Source organism: Chelon labrosus (genome assembly GCF_963514085.1).
Source record: "Chelon labrosus genome assembly, chromosome: 4".
Lineage (NCBI taxonomy): Eukaryota > Metazoa > Chordata > Actinopteri > Mugiliformes > Mugilidae > Chelon > Chelon labrosus.
Window position 1 is genome coordinate 17,255,607 of NC_140340.1, and position 16,214 is coordinate 17,271,820.

Below are 16,214 nucleotides of genomic sequence, written 5' to 3' on the forward strand. Positions count from 1 at the left end.
TTCCTCTGTTTTCGTGAGTTCCTACTTGATTTTGGAAAGTTCACATCTGACAGAACTGAAAAACATTTATTTCAATTCAGTTTTATCATCTTGTCATTTCAGCTGATCCCTAGTCCCGTATCAATTTGCAACTTCATAAATCTTCACATAATTTCTCAATTTGTAATCCAGCCCAACTAATAAAATAAAACCAAAAACGCATAACTATACAACTTTAAAACATGTTGTACTGACCTCCGTAAGATGTCAGTGTTATCAATTATTCGCATTAAATAATTTGTATTACTTATTTAGCATCCTGTGCGTTCACATGCGCTAATTTCAATTTATTTTGAAGACTGATGCCTGCATTTCCGGTGTTGTTACGGTTACCTCTAACTAACTTGACGCAGCCGCTGCAGCCGCTGGAGTCACCCGGGTCCCCCCTCCCCTCCCCGGTCAAAGATGACATCATCCGTAGTACAAGAACACTCATGCAACAGGAGGGATGGGTGTGGATCTGAACATAGTGATCCACGAAACAAACTAAACTAGACTAAAACCTGTACTGTTGACATGTTTGGACTAGTTTCTAAATATAATTGTTCTATTTATATACACCTGGATGACAAAAATAGTCCAACAGTTAACAACAATGGGTGGACTAGTACAATTCTGAATGACCTGTGATGGAACATATTTAAAGAAAAAGAAATAATGTTGCATTCAGCACTTTTACTCATGTCACTAAACATGAGCCTCGAAGACTACTCTGCTTACAAACATAAACTGGAAATTTGAGTATGCAGAAAAGCAACAACAGCAAATAAAAAAAGTCATTTTAGTCTTGAGGTAATCTCAGTTTAACTCATGCTCATTCCAGAAGCCCAGTTATGTCAATGCCATGGGGAAAAAATATTATATGTTGTGGAAGTTACTCTTATTTCTCATTCCTCTGAGAAGGTTTCTCGGGAAACTAACTCAGTCGTTTGAGAAACTAGCTCTTTAGTTTGAGATCTTAACACATTATTGAATGAAGCTAACTCATTATTTTACATGTCAAAAACATAATGGCAAATGTATTTAAATAACAGACTTATTCTGAATTGAAACTACCCTCTGTGTCAAACAGGGTTATTAGACTATTGTTACTTGCCCGCCTTACTTTCATTTCCTTCTGTCAAGTATAAGCTAGTAAATAAATAAACACATTCATAACAAATGGGAAAAATCTGATTTATTTCTAAACTGGAACACATTATCCCTCTACCACACATGTTGGTAGCTCACGCATCATCTGTCTAAAACAAACAGTTATGGATAGAAACATAAAAATAAAACTTCTGATACTGCTTACAACCAAGGTTGTCTTCAAAAATATATGGATAATCTAAATATGAACATAACAAAAAAAAAAAAAAACGGTACAAAAGAGGTATGCTGCACATTCAAGGGCGTACCACGGTTTTTTGCCTCTTCGAAAAAGGGATCCGATTTAGTGCATCTGAAGAAAAAAACTCCCTTTCATCTTTTTTTTAAGGCATATGTGTGAACTTTATCACATCTTACTATACCGAGACATTTATAGCGAACAATTTACTTTCTCTTCCGAGGGTTGGATGAAGTAAACATGTGGTTAAATGAAGAAAAAGATAAAATTACCACCCTCCATTTCCTCTACTGTAAAGCTAAAAATAAAACAAGTAATCTATGAGCACATTCGATTCGAAGATACCACAAATTAACAAGCTACCACAAAGCATGTGCAACAGTCTTCAAGTGCCTCGAGTGTCTTCATTCATTCATCATTAACAAAGGAAATACTGCAACACAGACTCTACTGATTCTGCTAGGGAAAGGTCCTCTCCTCTGTTTTTTTTTTTTTTTACTTCCTCCATGCTCCTTAAAAGTACAGAAATGAATCTTACGATTGTTTTTAGTTTTACTGTTTGTGTGTTCGTTGTTTTTCATCGTCATGCCACAGCTGCATCTCTTTGGTTTCCTCACATTCTCTATTGTTACAACATACTGTATGATTCTCGATCTGTGGACGGCTTTTTGTTTCTTTTCTTTTCTTTTTTTTTTTTTTTACAAAATGGGAGTCACAATTATGGGAATGACATGTCAAACGAACAATCCAGCGGCTCGGCCTTCAGCGTAAACAAGAAGAAACAAAAATACTACAAGGATTTAATTGTCACTGGCAACCGTCACAAACAGCAGGTTTGGGAGGAAGATGGCGACGTCGCTTATAATGTCGATGGAAAATCTTTTGTTGCAAGAATGAGAGCAACCGAAGGAAATGGGAGACTGATCCCGAGTTGGGTTGACCGGCTCGATGAAGGTGCTGCTCAGACCCGAGCCTTCTCTATGACAAAGGTGTTTTCTTCTCCCTCCGGTCTGGGGTTTAGGGAGATTAGAGAGACCCTAAAGAGTCAGCCCTGTCACAGCGGCCGCTGCGACGCCTCGTCATGTCTCTGACTCTTGCCCCGCCAGTGGGATGACAAACACGGTGATGTCATCCCCAGAGCCCAGTCTATCATTGGGTAGCCGCCAGCCGCGCTCCTTCAGCACTCCTCTTGACCTCATCAGCAGGTCTTGAGCTGCCAGGGTGTATCTGAGTGGAGCAGAAAGCACAAACAGTCATTAGAAAAATGAGGTGTACTTGTTAATAGAGCTCTTCCAGAAAGGTCATTTTGACTTGTCACAGAAGAGAGAGCACACGGGTCTTAATAATCACTCCACACAGAGCGAGGTCCGGCTTTTGTGTCGGCTGGTTCACCGTCATGGCTTAATGGGACGCATTAACACAACTCTGCCGTCGTTAATACACCTCTGCTTTCACTATTGTGACAAATCAAATGTCAAGACAAATTAAGGACAAGCACAAAATCCACATTCAAATTGAAACAGACAAAACACAGCCTGGTTTTTAGCAGACGTTCATTAATTATGTCGTTTCAAGTTGCGACAGAAACACGAATCTTGGATATAAGTGAGAAAAAAAATAGTTAAACAATTATGTTAAATGAAAAAATAAGAGTTATAATGGAAAACTGTCTTTTATGGAAATGCTAGCGACTAAAAAGAAAGAAACATTACAGAGAGCGCCAATTACACACAAAGGGGTATTTTGAGTTTTATAAGCTCATGTGTACTGATGAAAGAACTTGTTCCAACAAATAAAGCTGCTAAAGGAGTATAAAACATACAACTGACAACAAAAGTGCATGAAAGGAGCACTTAAGTACAGTCTTGAATAAAAATACTAGTGATTATACTGATTTAATTCAACTGATGTGTAGCACTCTTAATATATAAAGTCGAAACCTTCTGTGAGCAGATAATCAATGACATAAAATAAAAACCTTAATGAACCCTTAAAATGTTCTGAAATCTGCTTATAACTACATTACAATGGTAAACCATTTATTATAAGTCTCAAAGTAATACTTCAATAAATGAGACTGAATTAGACCTGTGTATATCTGTCACCACCTAGTGGACAAACTAGTGGATGAACAGTGTTTTCAGACCATGATCCCACGGCACATGACAGAACATGCAGAAACAAGAGAAGCCTAACGTAAAGGATTATTTAGGAGGCCGCATACCTCATGGGATCAGAGGGGTCACAGCAGGATAAGTAGGAGGACACAGCATCTGCCACTTCCTTGTCCGTTGTTACGTCCCACAGTCCATCTGTGCCCATCACCAAGACGTCGTCCGGGCCGTGTTTATTTTCATCCAGGTTGTAAACCTTCACCTGTTATCGATATAGTTATTTTTAATAAACTTATATTCATCACGAAAAAGAAGCCGGTCAACATTTTCTGTGTGTGTGTGTGTAGCGATAGAAGATTAACAACTGCATGTTGGCATGCAAGGGACATAACCCCCATTCGCTGTAGTAAAGCTGCTCATGTTAAGTAACGTTTTTTTTTTTTTTTGGTTTGTGTTACATTACATGAGTCAATAACTGAGAGTGACTTTCAACCAGCATTTTGTGGCCAGATAATCCAAGCTCAAAAAACAGTGGTTGGCCAAAAGTCCTTCAGCGTTGAGCTGAGAAGTGCTTGAACAGGAAATGAGAAATAAAAGTGCAGCAAGAGGAAGAGAATATATTTAACTCCATAATACAAAAATGAGAAGTGTTGTAACCTTTGCTGAAAGGATTTAAAATGACTGCATGTGTGTGAACATCAATCCAGGGTGAGAATTTAATAATAACATAATTTATAAATCAGTGATTATTATGTGCAAGTAATAGTACATAATGAATACATAAAGAAACCCACTGTGTGGACTTTAGGAAACGGTTTAGATGAAACCCAAAAGGACAGTACTATGTTGTGTAATTGACCGATACCGGAGGAAGTATTATTCCAAATATCGGTAAATTAGTACAAGTAATTCCTGAGGCTTATGATGGGAAGTTCAAAATAATGCAGAACAACAAGAGATTTGTTTTGTTTATATTTTTGCTTCATGCGTTCCACTTCCTCGTCGAAACCTGACGGCCACAAATTCAACTCCACCACCAGTTGGTATACTACACTAGTTGATACTAACGTAGCCTTGAGCTACTAGCCTCAAACTGAGATGAGGAACAGGCTGCAGGGGTCAGCTCCCTTCTCTCCAACTCCACACTCTCTTCACTGACTCAAGGGACATCAGTGAAGGTGGAGCTCCCCACGCACTGGGCGATAAAGAAGAGCATGACTCTGTGGGACAACTAACTAGGTCAATCCCGGGCCAGGATGGCTACAAGGTGGCTACAAGGTGGCTAAAGCAGCGATGCTGAGGCAACTCCTCAGGCAAAGCTAACAGCCGGCGTTGCTTCCAACTCCTCACACTCACCTCAGGAACGCAGGAGAGGAAGGGCTTGATGTAAATGTTGGAGTTGTACACCTTCAGGTCATGATCACCCAGCCCTCGGGTCACTCCAATTGTTGCCATAACACGAGCCTGTACACACATTCACAAAAATACACACATACAGTAAGAACGAACACACGCGTACTCACAATAATGTAGGTTATTGCTCCTGGATGTGCTTCTGTTCTCAGAAAATCCACTTATGGGGGATTATTAAGCGAAGACCATGTTCTCTCAGACAATAATGAAAACACAGAGCAGGTCACATCTCTACACAGACAGACACTACAGTTAACCTGACGATTCCACAATGCATTAAAATTATGACTAAAATAATCTGCAGAGTGAAAACAGACAGCATCACCAAACTCTGCACTGCAGACAGCTTCATTACAGGGCCGTGGGCTTACCTTTTTCCCTTCTCCATATATCAGGGGGAATTTCAGATCATCTTCAACAATTGTCTTATAAGCCCTGCAACAGAAAACATATGCACAAGCGTGAATCCTCCTCTTCTTCGAAAGCAAAACGCCAAAATACACGTCATTTTGACTTCTCAAGGTAGATAAAGCTGCACACTTTCATCTGTGCATGCCGGCTTGCTGTCATGGATCACAGGAACACTGAATGGAACTGAGCCATGGCTGATAAACCTGTTCTTTCAAAGTCCAAATATTTGCATAAAAAATTATCTAAGCCCTGCGATAGATGGGCGACCTGTCCAGGGTGTACCCCGCCTCTCGCCAGATGACTGCTGGGATAAGCTCCAGCCTGTGATATATTTATTAATTTCAGACATTTCTTAGACTTAACCACCAACAACCAACAGGAATTAACTGGATGATCAATAAGTAATTACAGTGATTTTTAATTGCTGCTCTAGATTGCTCTAAAACTATTCTGAATATATAATGGGTGATTGAAGCACACAGAGTAAAGTGGCGAAAAGTGATGAATGGAACAGAAATGTAATTAACAAGGATCTCCAGATTTACCAGCCGGTCATGGTGTGGTCTCTGTAGAGCATCTTTTTCCCCAGCTCGCTGTGCTGGATCCTACGAGGGAACTCAATGTGAGTGAACTCATTACCCAGGAGCTCCGGCCTCAGGAAGCCCTGCAGTGACACACAAAATTGGGAAGGACACGTCATGACCGGCTCTTACAGCAGAGGGCTGAAAGATTGCTTGTGTGACAGAAGAGCTGCATTGCAGTACGCTGTACACTGAAGAAAAAAAAAAAACAGCTCCCCGTTTTAGCAGCAAACATCATCCACCCACTCTGTGACTCAGAACCACAAAACAGGCAACTCATGACGGACAGCTTATTTCAGTGCGATACTAAACTGTCAGATAAACCTTACATAACAGTGCCTCCTCATAAAATATACTCCTCCCTATAGAGATGGCTATGAACTCACAAGATAAAATCACAACTACGCAGTAAATGTTTCTTAAAGTGAAATAAAATGTATTTGTCTTGACATAAAGGATAAATTATACCAGATACTGTAGCCGCTGTCTCTCTGACTCAGGTGTGAATTCATTAGTCATAGGAATAACTTCATTATTTCGTATGATTATGGCCCTGGGGAGACAAAGAAGAAGAAAGAACAATGAGCTGGTTAGATAGTTATCAGAAAGAGGTTACATGACGCTGCAGGATGTGAAGTGAACCCCGGGTGGCTCTTACCTGCTGTCTCCAGCATTGGCTACGTAGAGCTTTCCCATTAAGTGAATGGCAGCTAAGGCACAGCACCCGCCGGAAATGGTATACGAAGCTTTTTCCTTTTCAATTAAGTCGTCCTGGAATAAAGTGAGAGAAAAATCAAAGTAAGACCCAATAGGCTGCAAAAAAACCTCAGCTCACTTTGCCCCTCATCGCCACGACGAGCTCATTATTTTTCCACCATGCATATTCATATTCAAAACAAAACTGTGGCGTTAATGAGGAGAGAAACATGGAGGCTTTGAAGGATGCATAACCTCGACTGTGGGCTCTTTGATACAATGTTAAATCAAAGAGATTATTATTATTTCAAGCCTATAGACTGAGACTCAGCACATTTGGCCTGTTTGTGCAGTTTGAATTGACAAGTCGCAAAGAAACAGGACGAAACCAAGGTTAACCATCGAACAGACACCAGAAAAAAGATAAATGAATGCTAACACTGGCATGCTAACAAACTCACAGTGTCAATGTAACATGCTGGATTTAGCAAGAACACACTTTTACCAAGTGCTATCATGTAAATTCACAGATATTTGGCAATAAACCAAACAAAGTAGAAAGAAACAGAAGGGAGCAGAGAAGCGCTTACTAGAGTGATTAACGTTCATCCACCAATACCGACTTTTGTAAAAGTTCATTCAGTAGCTGTCGAAACATTTTACTCAAAAACAAAAATGTGAAACTCCCCGTAGCGCTCCAGAAAACATTGAGGGATTCCCAAAAATATTATGATTCATCCTCTGGGAAATGTGAATCTGTACAAAATGTCACCGACGGACATTTCTCTAAAAACTAAATATGTACTGTAAACACTGCTGTGGGGCTATAAAGACATAAGAGGATCGCCACATCATCCTCTGTAAGGAATTATGGGGTAGTGGAGTTAAAATCTTCAGCTGTGTTGTTGTTGTTCAAAGATAGAAATGTGCAAAAAAAAAAAAAAACGCCCAGTACAAATGGGAATATGCAATCTGCGGTTTATTTGTTTTTTTCACAAGCATTGTTTGTGATCATCTGCTCACCATCTGCTTGAAGGCGGTCTCTATGACTCCCATAACCAGGCTCTCCAGACTAACCACCTTCTCCATGTAATAGCGCACCGAGGAGTCGGTGACAGCATCGGGGTCCTCCGTGTCCTGTGTTGCTCCTTTTTTTGAATCTGCTTGGTACGGGCTGCCGTTCTTGGCCAGGCAGATAGGAGGCGCACTGTTGGGGTTCTCCAGTAGGTGGCAGATTTCTCCCAGTCGGTCTCTGATGAGGCGGTGAAGGAGCTTGGAGGCCATGATGGCGGCGCCGGAACCTGCATGTCCATCAAAGACCCCCCAGAAGTGAAGAGGGATTCCTGTGCCATCCTAAAAAAAAAAAAGGAGATAAATAAATAAAAACGGTAAAAGATAAAGTAGGAGCGCACAAAATAATACAAAAATAATTCCTATGTTTTCTTGATTTAGAAAAGCTCATGAGGGATTACAACTCCGCGCGGAAGGCACAGATTTGTGAGGGTTTACAGGCTCTGGGGCTGAAGCTGGTGACATTTTAATGCTAAGCAAGATATTTATTCCATTTCAGTTCTTACTGAGCAACAGAAACAGTCCTGTTTTATTATAATATCATAGGAAACTCTTGTGAGCCTTACTCCTCATGATTTACATGGAAATTCTTGTCACGTAGCCTAAAGCCCAATGTACCTTTAGCAGCAGTGCATTCAAACAGCCTCACCTTATCTGTGAATGCAGCGTGACTACATAAACACACAACTGTCAGTTTGATAGTGAAAAAAAAGTACTAAAAACACGACATATAAGTATATTAACCCTCGGTGATAGAGTAGTTGGAGATTTCTGTCTGAAAGAGGAAGATATGGAAACACTACAGGAAAAGAACCTCATCCCTTTAGACATGTTTGCTTCACTATTATGACACAATGCGTAATAGAAAGGCGTTGGCACCAGTGTTTGGGTTTGGAGGCATGATTACAGGCCAAATTGGCCGGCCTGGCTAACGAGCAAACAGGCACAAGACATCTGCTTACCGCTCTGGTGCTCGACTAAAGTGGGGGAAGGGTGCACGGAGGGATGATGTCATTAATTTTCACCAAATGGAGTCCGTGCATGTGCACCAGAGCTGGACTTAACCGGAGCCTCAAACTGATACACTGACCCGACGTCTGTGGTGTGAATACGTATTTTTGAACTGACTCTCAGCAGCTTGTTTCCACAGAGAGCAGCAGAAATCCAACCCTGACTTCTGACTTACGTTAGCGTCACCTTTTAAGCTGATGGGGCAAGCTTGTTCCTCAATTTGAGTTCTTTTTTGGTGTGAAATAATTATACATGTGTTCATCAGCAAGTTGCTGTGTTTGTGTGGAGTTTTGAGTTGGGGAGGGAGTGTACAATGAGTTTTTGCAGATTCCAGCCTGAAGGTGTTAAAACACACAAGGGAACTGCAAAGATGGGGGCTGGCGTCCTTTGTTAGATTAATAATGTACTATAGTTACAATAGGAAACTGAGTCATTGTTGCAGGGAATAAAAAAAAAATCTCATGTTCAAAGACAAAAAGCCAAGTTAAAGTCATAAAATCTGGTTAAAGTGGTTAAAGGTATTTTAGACCTCCATCTAAACGTCTTGGGTATTTTTCAGCCACAGTTCACAAAACAAAGAGGAATAGGAAATATCATGAAAAATGAAGAAGTCTAAGAAGCACTGGAGGGAAATTGCAAATGACAACACAAGTTACAAGGTGAGTCCATCAGTTTCAAGTAAGATGTGAAGACAGTCATGCTGCAATTACGGATAAGGTGAGGCCGTTTGAATGCACTGCTGCTGAGGGTACATTGGGTACATGGCTAGAATTTAAAACGCCCTTCGGTGATATTCAGGACATTGAGTACACCGACGTCAGATTCAAAAACGTTATCACTGATTATTTGGAGCGACCAGCCTCGCTCCCCGACTCCTGCCTTGTTGCCCTTCACTCACCCCGCCGTTGTCCTCCAGCAGAGCGGAGTTGCGGTGTTTGCCACTCGGCTTCTTCACGAACAGTTTCTCACAAGAGGCCTGGTCCTCGTTCAGCATGCTCTTCCCCGCATTGATCACCCTGTTAGAGAAAGACACGAGGACGAAAGGTGAGCCCGGTGATTTATGGTGTTTGCTCTCTTCCCTCTAACCACATGAAAACACAATAGCGGCCAGAAAGATGGAGAGAGGGCCGAAGAATGAGGTAGAAAGTGGGGCAGGATGCAGTTATGTCCCCGCGGGAATGTGCAGGAGGGATTAAGTGTTTTTATTATGAGATGATTCCTATGGAGGATAATAGCTTTAGAGTAATGCACTGTTTCGTGCACTAGCAACATCATCTGTTGTGTTGCAGCAACGTTCAGTGAAACTACCAATGCCCAACAGTGTCATTAAGGCTGGCGAGGTTGCACTGCACTCTGACGGGCAAAATGGACAAAATTTATTTTAAAAACATCCAGGAACACCTTGACATCCGCAGGTATTTTTCACAAGTGCATGCTCGGACCATCTCATCACACAAATAGGTATTTTGGCTTGCTCCAGGATTACAGATCACATTACTCTATATTGTTAAACATTTTAAGTGCATGGTGTATGGTTCGGCATTGGTTTCAAATTGCATATTCACTGTGAAAATAAAAAAAAGTCTTGAGTTGCCATATAACTTAAGTCAGTGATGGATTCTAACACTCAGGTATCAGTCTTTATCCTTTATTTATGATCTGGAAACACTAGCATGGCATAACCTTATCTCACCTTATCTCACAAAGTTGGCACAGCGAACATCTTAGCAAACAGTTGCGTAACCACACATCAAGCAGACACAAAGGTGCATCTGTATTACTTTTGGAGACTTATTCACTCTTTGTTTGGACCAAACCCTGAGGGAAATATCTGGATCTTTAGCCTAGCTGAGCGAGAAGATAATTCTCTATTAGTTAATCAGTTTCAACGAACCATTATACCTGCAGAATCTGATCCTTGGCTAATATGAAAAGTATTGATTGAGTCTGCTTTAACTTCAGCTTAAGCAAGTTTTAAGAATCTCCTAATGGAATGGAAAGTGGTTGGCTGCGCTGTGAAGTGTATGCGATTTATGGACGACAACAACAAGCAAATATCCACTGGCACAGTCGTTTTAAGCTGCCACATGAGGATGACTGGGAAAAGGCTGCAGTCTGGACATCACGCTGGCATATTATGTAATATTTTCAGTTTTCAATTATAGATAAATGCCACATTAGCTGCTCAATACGGCATAATGCCCGGTGCGCGATTCCAGGAATTCAAGTATTGTCATTAAGACTCCGTCGGAAACTTCTTCAGAAAAGGGATTAGTAATTTATCAGTGACTGTTGGAATCATCGGAGGAGAAGAAAAAGATAGACAAAAAAAAAGAGAAGAAATGAAAAGGACGAGCTCAGGTCAAACAAAGGAGATGAGAGAAGTCTTGAGTAAAAATCTGATCAAAATAAGATTTCTAACTTCTCCTTTTCCACATAATTCAGCTGATTACAGTCATTACAGAAAATGGAGGCTGGCTGGCCTGGGCTCTGATATCAGCGAATTACAAATATGAGGCTCAAAATGCAGCGACTGCCCAAATCTGGATTATAAAAAAGCCCTTTCAATTTCTAATCAGTTGAAAGCAGTGGACAGGCACCACAGTGTCCTGCACTGCGCATTAGGACTAATGACAGGGAAGAATTTCACATCACCTCTAAACTTTCTGCCAAGGCCGGGACGTTTTCAGACATGTGGACGCAGTGTTGAGGGAGAAACGAGAAAAGTCTACATCTGTACTGGAATATGATCACAGAAAATACACAGTGTTCTGCCAGCAATTTTTTTTTTCTTTTTTTTTGGCCCAGTTTTGCTTCGTTTACTGGAGCTTCCCTCTGAACTGCTTGGCTGCTTTTTTTTTTTATCAAGGTCATGTGTTATCTGTAAAAAGTTGGAATTAAATGCATGCTTTTTTATTCGTCGTTATTACTAGGAGGATTTGTTCTAAAAACCACTGGAGGCCTGCAGCATGTTTGGCCAGCTAAAAGGTCACGTACAAGGAATGATTAGATCATCACTTTTAACAGTAAAAAAAGACAATGAGGCTGAATGTGAAAGTAAATGGCTTCTTTTTCCCATGTAACAAACTCCCACACCCACACCCACAGTAAAGAATCAGCAGCTCTTCTGTTTTTAAAAGCAATCACATGAGCTCAATGAGCCATAATTGAACATAGTGTTTGATGCGTGGGAGGACGCTATTCTAAACAAAGAGCTCAAGCCTTCCCATTAGGTGACTTAACTCTTTCGCATATCTTTCTTTCGGTCATATGTTTCCCCAACCTGTGACTGAAAACCATATTGGTCATGTTTGGTAAGAACAGTGGTTCTCTGTGTGAACTGTCCTCCTGCATATTATGCAAGGAAGGCCCAAAAGAGGAAGTTGAGAGTTCCAGTGAATTCTCGAGTTGCGGCACTTTATCGTCATATGTTTGATGAAAATTTTCCTCTATAGACGTCATCTCTCAGTCTCTCAAGGCAAATGAGACAAATTCGTAGAGTAAAACATGGTACATATAATATTTTAAGGCTTCTTCATGTTTCATCACCACCTACAGGGTTGTTTTGGTGATAAAGAAAAAGTTTTATGGTTCAGCCAGAGGCAGAGCAGTGGTGCGTGTAATCCAGTGATGGAAACACCTCCGAAACTTCTTAGATTTTGAGTTGCTGCCAATCTAAAATATGGATGTAACCTTAGTAACTGTGCGTCATCTTTGTTTGTTCCTCATTAGTTCAAGACTCTTTTCACATAGCTCACCACAGAGTTTCAAATGTACCTGTTTGGTCTACACTGGGTGGGCATCTAAGCCCTAGAACAGTGAACTGTTTTCAACAAATTAAACCAAATTAAAATTCCTGACTGCACCCGAATGAAGCTGCCTCAGGTGGAAGTTGGCATGTGGACAAACACCGCAGGACCGGTTACGTACAATCCCGAACTCCTGCAAAGTCTTCATGGGGAACATTAAAGAATTAGGCCAGTCATATTTTGAATTCCTTTCCAGGGAGAGGAAGCGGCTCGTCACATTTGTACGGCACACGGAGCAATGTAGAAATGAAAGCTGACAGGCGAGACACAGCAAAAACAAAAACAAGTACAGCAGTGACATTGCTTAGATGGAGATAGCACAAGGAAAACATCCATGTTATGTTGTCTCTTCATCAGTTTAGGATCTGGACAATTAAAGAATGTGACCCATCAGACAAAGAACAAGTACTGGGCCATATGGGCAACAAGTAAATGGATAATTAAACAATTAAACATTGCAGTGATTTTTCATTTTCTCTATAGGGTTTGAAAATTGGACCTTCACACGGGGTCTACAAGCCAAACATGTTCAGATTACGATTATTACGATTTCAGCTTATAAAATAATAATATTTTGGTCATACTAGATGACATTCACATCTTACTGTAGCTTTCTTGAAACTTCAATCTGTCACAGAAACAGTTCCAAATCTCTTGAGAGATTCATTTTCACTACACCACTGAAACAACATTACCATGTCCCTGTTTTTCAGCAGGACCTGTTCCATCTGTTCTCTACACAGGTAGCTTATTCCCTTAGAGATCATGAAACTCTTCTCCTTCTATACTGTACTCTGTTTTTCAAAAAAACAGTGTTCCCACTGTTCACAAAACAGTGGGTTCTTTTTGCTTTCGCAAACTCTCTTTGATGATCTCAGCACGAGGGCCTGGAAGCGTGCCTCCATATTAAACGGTATTAAATAGCCCTTTGACAAAAGCGCTCTGAGAGACACTCACATATTTATGGAAGCACAATGTTGTACACCAGTGTTATAGCACCAGTTCAGACTCATTATCTCCAGCATCCTGCATGGTGCAGACATATTTTACGTTAAAAATTCCCTTTGGTGTGTCTAATTTCTGAGAAATTAAGAAACTATGCTGCAACACAAGACCAGAATCTGCCAGATCATTCTGAAACCAGGCCAAGAACACCTACCAATGAATCCTCATTACCACCAGAATGACAGAGAAACACTAATTAAGTGATATTAAAGTGGAAAAGTTGTTCAGGGTTTGAATGTAAGCCAGTAGGGTGGCCTCCAGCTGGACGGCATCCACTTGCAGTGTTTGGCCATGATTGGTCCTGCTCATTATAGCTCAAGGGGAGTAAACTCCATCGGACAAAGGGGATGGGGCCGATAGATGGTCCTGTAGATACATTTTGCTCTGTGAAGACAATACTTTCAGCCACACAGATATCATTATTGATTTAACACCATTAGATAACTCAGGGCTGTCTTATCAGATGGTATCAGCTGTGTGCAGGAATGAATAACTTCTCCAGTCAGTCTTAAATAAACATTGCCAATCATTCACACAATGCACAGCCTTTGTAACCTGACAACAGCAGCCATTTGGTATCTATACTGGCATATTTAATTCTGGTGTTTAATGCTGATGTTTTTGTGCAGCTTTCTATGGTCTAATTATTCTTGTCTGCTCACAGTGTGACGGTTTAACACTGACGGACTTTTGGATTTTAAGCTTTGTGATCTGATGTGTGAACAGATGATGCTGCGTTGTAAACTGCCCCGCTAATGCTGCGATTACAGGTTCAGCGACTTACGTCCAAGTGCTGCAGAACGTGGAGGAATCTGATGACGGTGCAGAGTCCCTAAAGAATATACCCTCACTTTTTTTGCATTATCCTCATTCAACCTTTCCCATTCTGCCTTCTGAGGCTGTCGTCATCACTAATCTCAGCCCCTGTCCCCTTGAGACGTTCTGCGTGAGTCAGCTTTATTTTTTTATTTCAGGAGTGGTATACTCCACATACAGTTGAACCGAAGCTATTCAGCCCTTTATAACTCCCCCCCCAGCTGGGGTAGTGGAATGTCTGACAGTGTTTTTGCTCAGCAGGAATCACCCGAGCAGCACGTTTGGGCCAATGGTGTGAATGAAATTCTGCTGCATTGTTTCTACCTGTGAGAGTACTGCAGGTGTACTGGAGCATGAATGCACCATCGGTAAAAACCAAGGACAGGAGGAGGAGGAGTGCAATTCTCACAAATGTGAATGAGTCATTTAATGACGAAACCTTTTCTCTTGTATTCAGAGAGACACTGAGATCTGAGCTGTGTGACCATTTTTTTAACATGCTGAAAACATAGTGGATGCCAGCATTCACCTAGACAGGTTCAGACAGTAACATGGCAAGGTATATATTTCCTGCTTTCACTTTTGTCTGGCCTTGCATTAACGGTATAAATCTTTAAAATGAGCTGAGGAGGAGCCTCAGATAATTTAAATGCCACTGTGCCAATCATAGAAAGTTTAATTACAGCACAAACTGCTCCAGATTCATGTCATTTACAGCAGCTCAGAGGAGGAACACTGAGGCAGAGACTGCTCAGTAGAAAAAGAAAGGGCCGTATTGGCTGCTGCAATGCACTGGGAGCTGGTGCAGCAATAAGAACACTTCACAGGCCTGCCACTCATCAGGCCTGCGAAGACAATTAAATCAGACTGTTTAAACTGTTGAGGTCTATGTCGCCGAATGCCACTCACTCTGCGTATCCCGTCCGCCAGTGAAGCCTGCTGTCTCTCTTTAACGTGAGCACCGGCCGCGACGCGTGCTCGGTGGAGTACTGCAGGAGCTCCGGGGTGAGGTCCAAGAAATCCGGCCGGCCGTAAGGGAAGCGCGGCGGCAGGCTGTCCGATCCGCAGGTCTGGCCGCCACCTGAGTGATGGTTGTGGTGGTGGTGTCCGTGCGGCATCACCCCTCCCACCAGATTGGACATCGCGTTTCTAACTTTGCTAATCATCATCCGCGCTAAAAAAAAAAAGCGAAATAAAAGATCCGGAGCGGAGGACTAAACGCGGCGTGATGTTACGGTGGGAAGAAAAACACCAAAACTCGATACATAGCCAGTGACGAGGATCATTTCAGGAAGCGATATTTTTTTCCTCCTTGTTGGCCCCATGTGACAGCTATCAGAAAGGCAGACGCGATGTTTTCCTCATTCACACAGAATAAAGGCTCGCTGGCTGCGTATGCGGGCTGTGATCCGCCAGGAGGCTGTGTCTCATCTCAGAAGGCAGGGCTTCACGGGGATGTGCAACCAGCCGTGAAAATACCATACACGTCCAAAAATCATATAAACCTCAACATCTATTAGAAATATTTATACTGATTATATTCAGAAACAATGATAGGCGGAATCTCAACCAATCTCTGCCTGTCCTTAACAAATGAGGACAATAGGTTTATACATTTTACTCAGCGTTCACAATAAAGTAAAGGACTAAATGTAATCCGCAGGCTTTACAGATTATTATATCTACCAGATGAATCGAAAAATCACAGTTTGAATAGGAACCCTGGATCATAACATAAAATGTCATCAATTAATATGTTTCATTCAGTTTTGAGCCAGTAATTAAAACAACTCCAGGGTTGCCAAGTTGTGAAAAATCTATTAAATCAGGAATTTCTAAATAATAATAAGTCACAATCAAGTACTGTAGTCATGTACAATTGCATTAATTGTGTGATTAATTTGACTTTTTTGTCATG

General features: G+C 41.3%; 1 protein-coding gene across 1 annotated transcript; it reads right to left on the minus strand.

Moving 5' to 3' along the window:
* Positions 1-1,186: 1,186 nt before the first annotated feature.
* Positions 1,187-15,674, minus strand: ppm1j (protein phosphatase, Mg2+/Mn2+ dependent, 1J). Its single transcript, XM_084542438.1, has 10 exons — positions 15,206-15,674; positions 9,565-9,682; positions 7,608-7,937; positions 6,547-6,659; positions 6,357-6,441; positions 5,853-5,971; positions 5,268-5,331; positions 4,840-4,947; positions 3,594-3,745; positions 1,187-2,596 (listed from the first exon to the last, which is right to left on the minus strand). Exons 1-10 carry the CDS (start codon positions 15,463-15,465, stop codon positions 2,449-2,451), a joined length of 1,497 nt encoding a protein of 498 aa, XP_084398564.1. The 5' UTR covers positions 15,466-15,674; the 3' UTR covers positions 1,187-2,448.
* Positions 15,675-16,214: the final 540 nt, after the last annotated feature.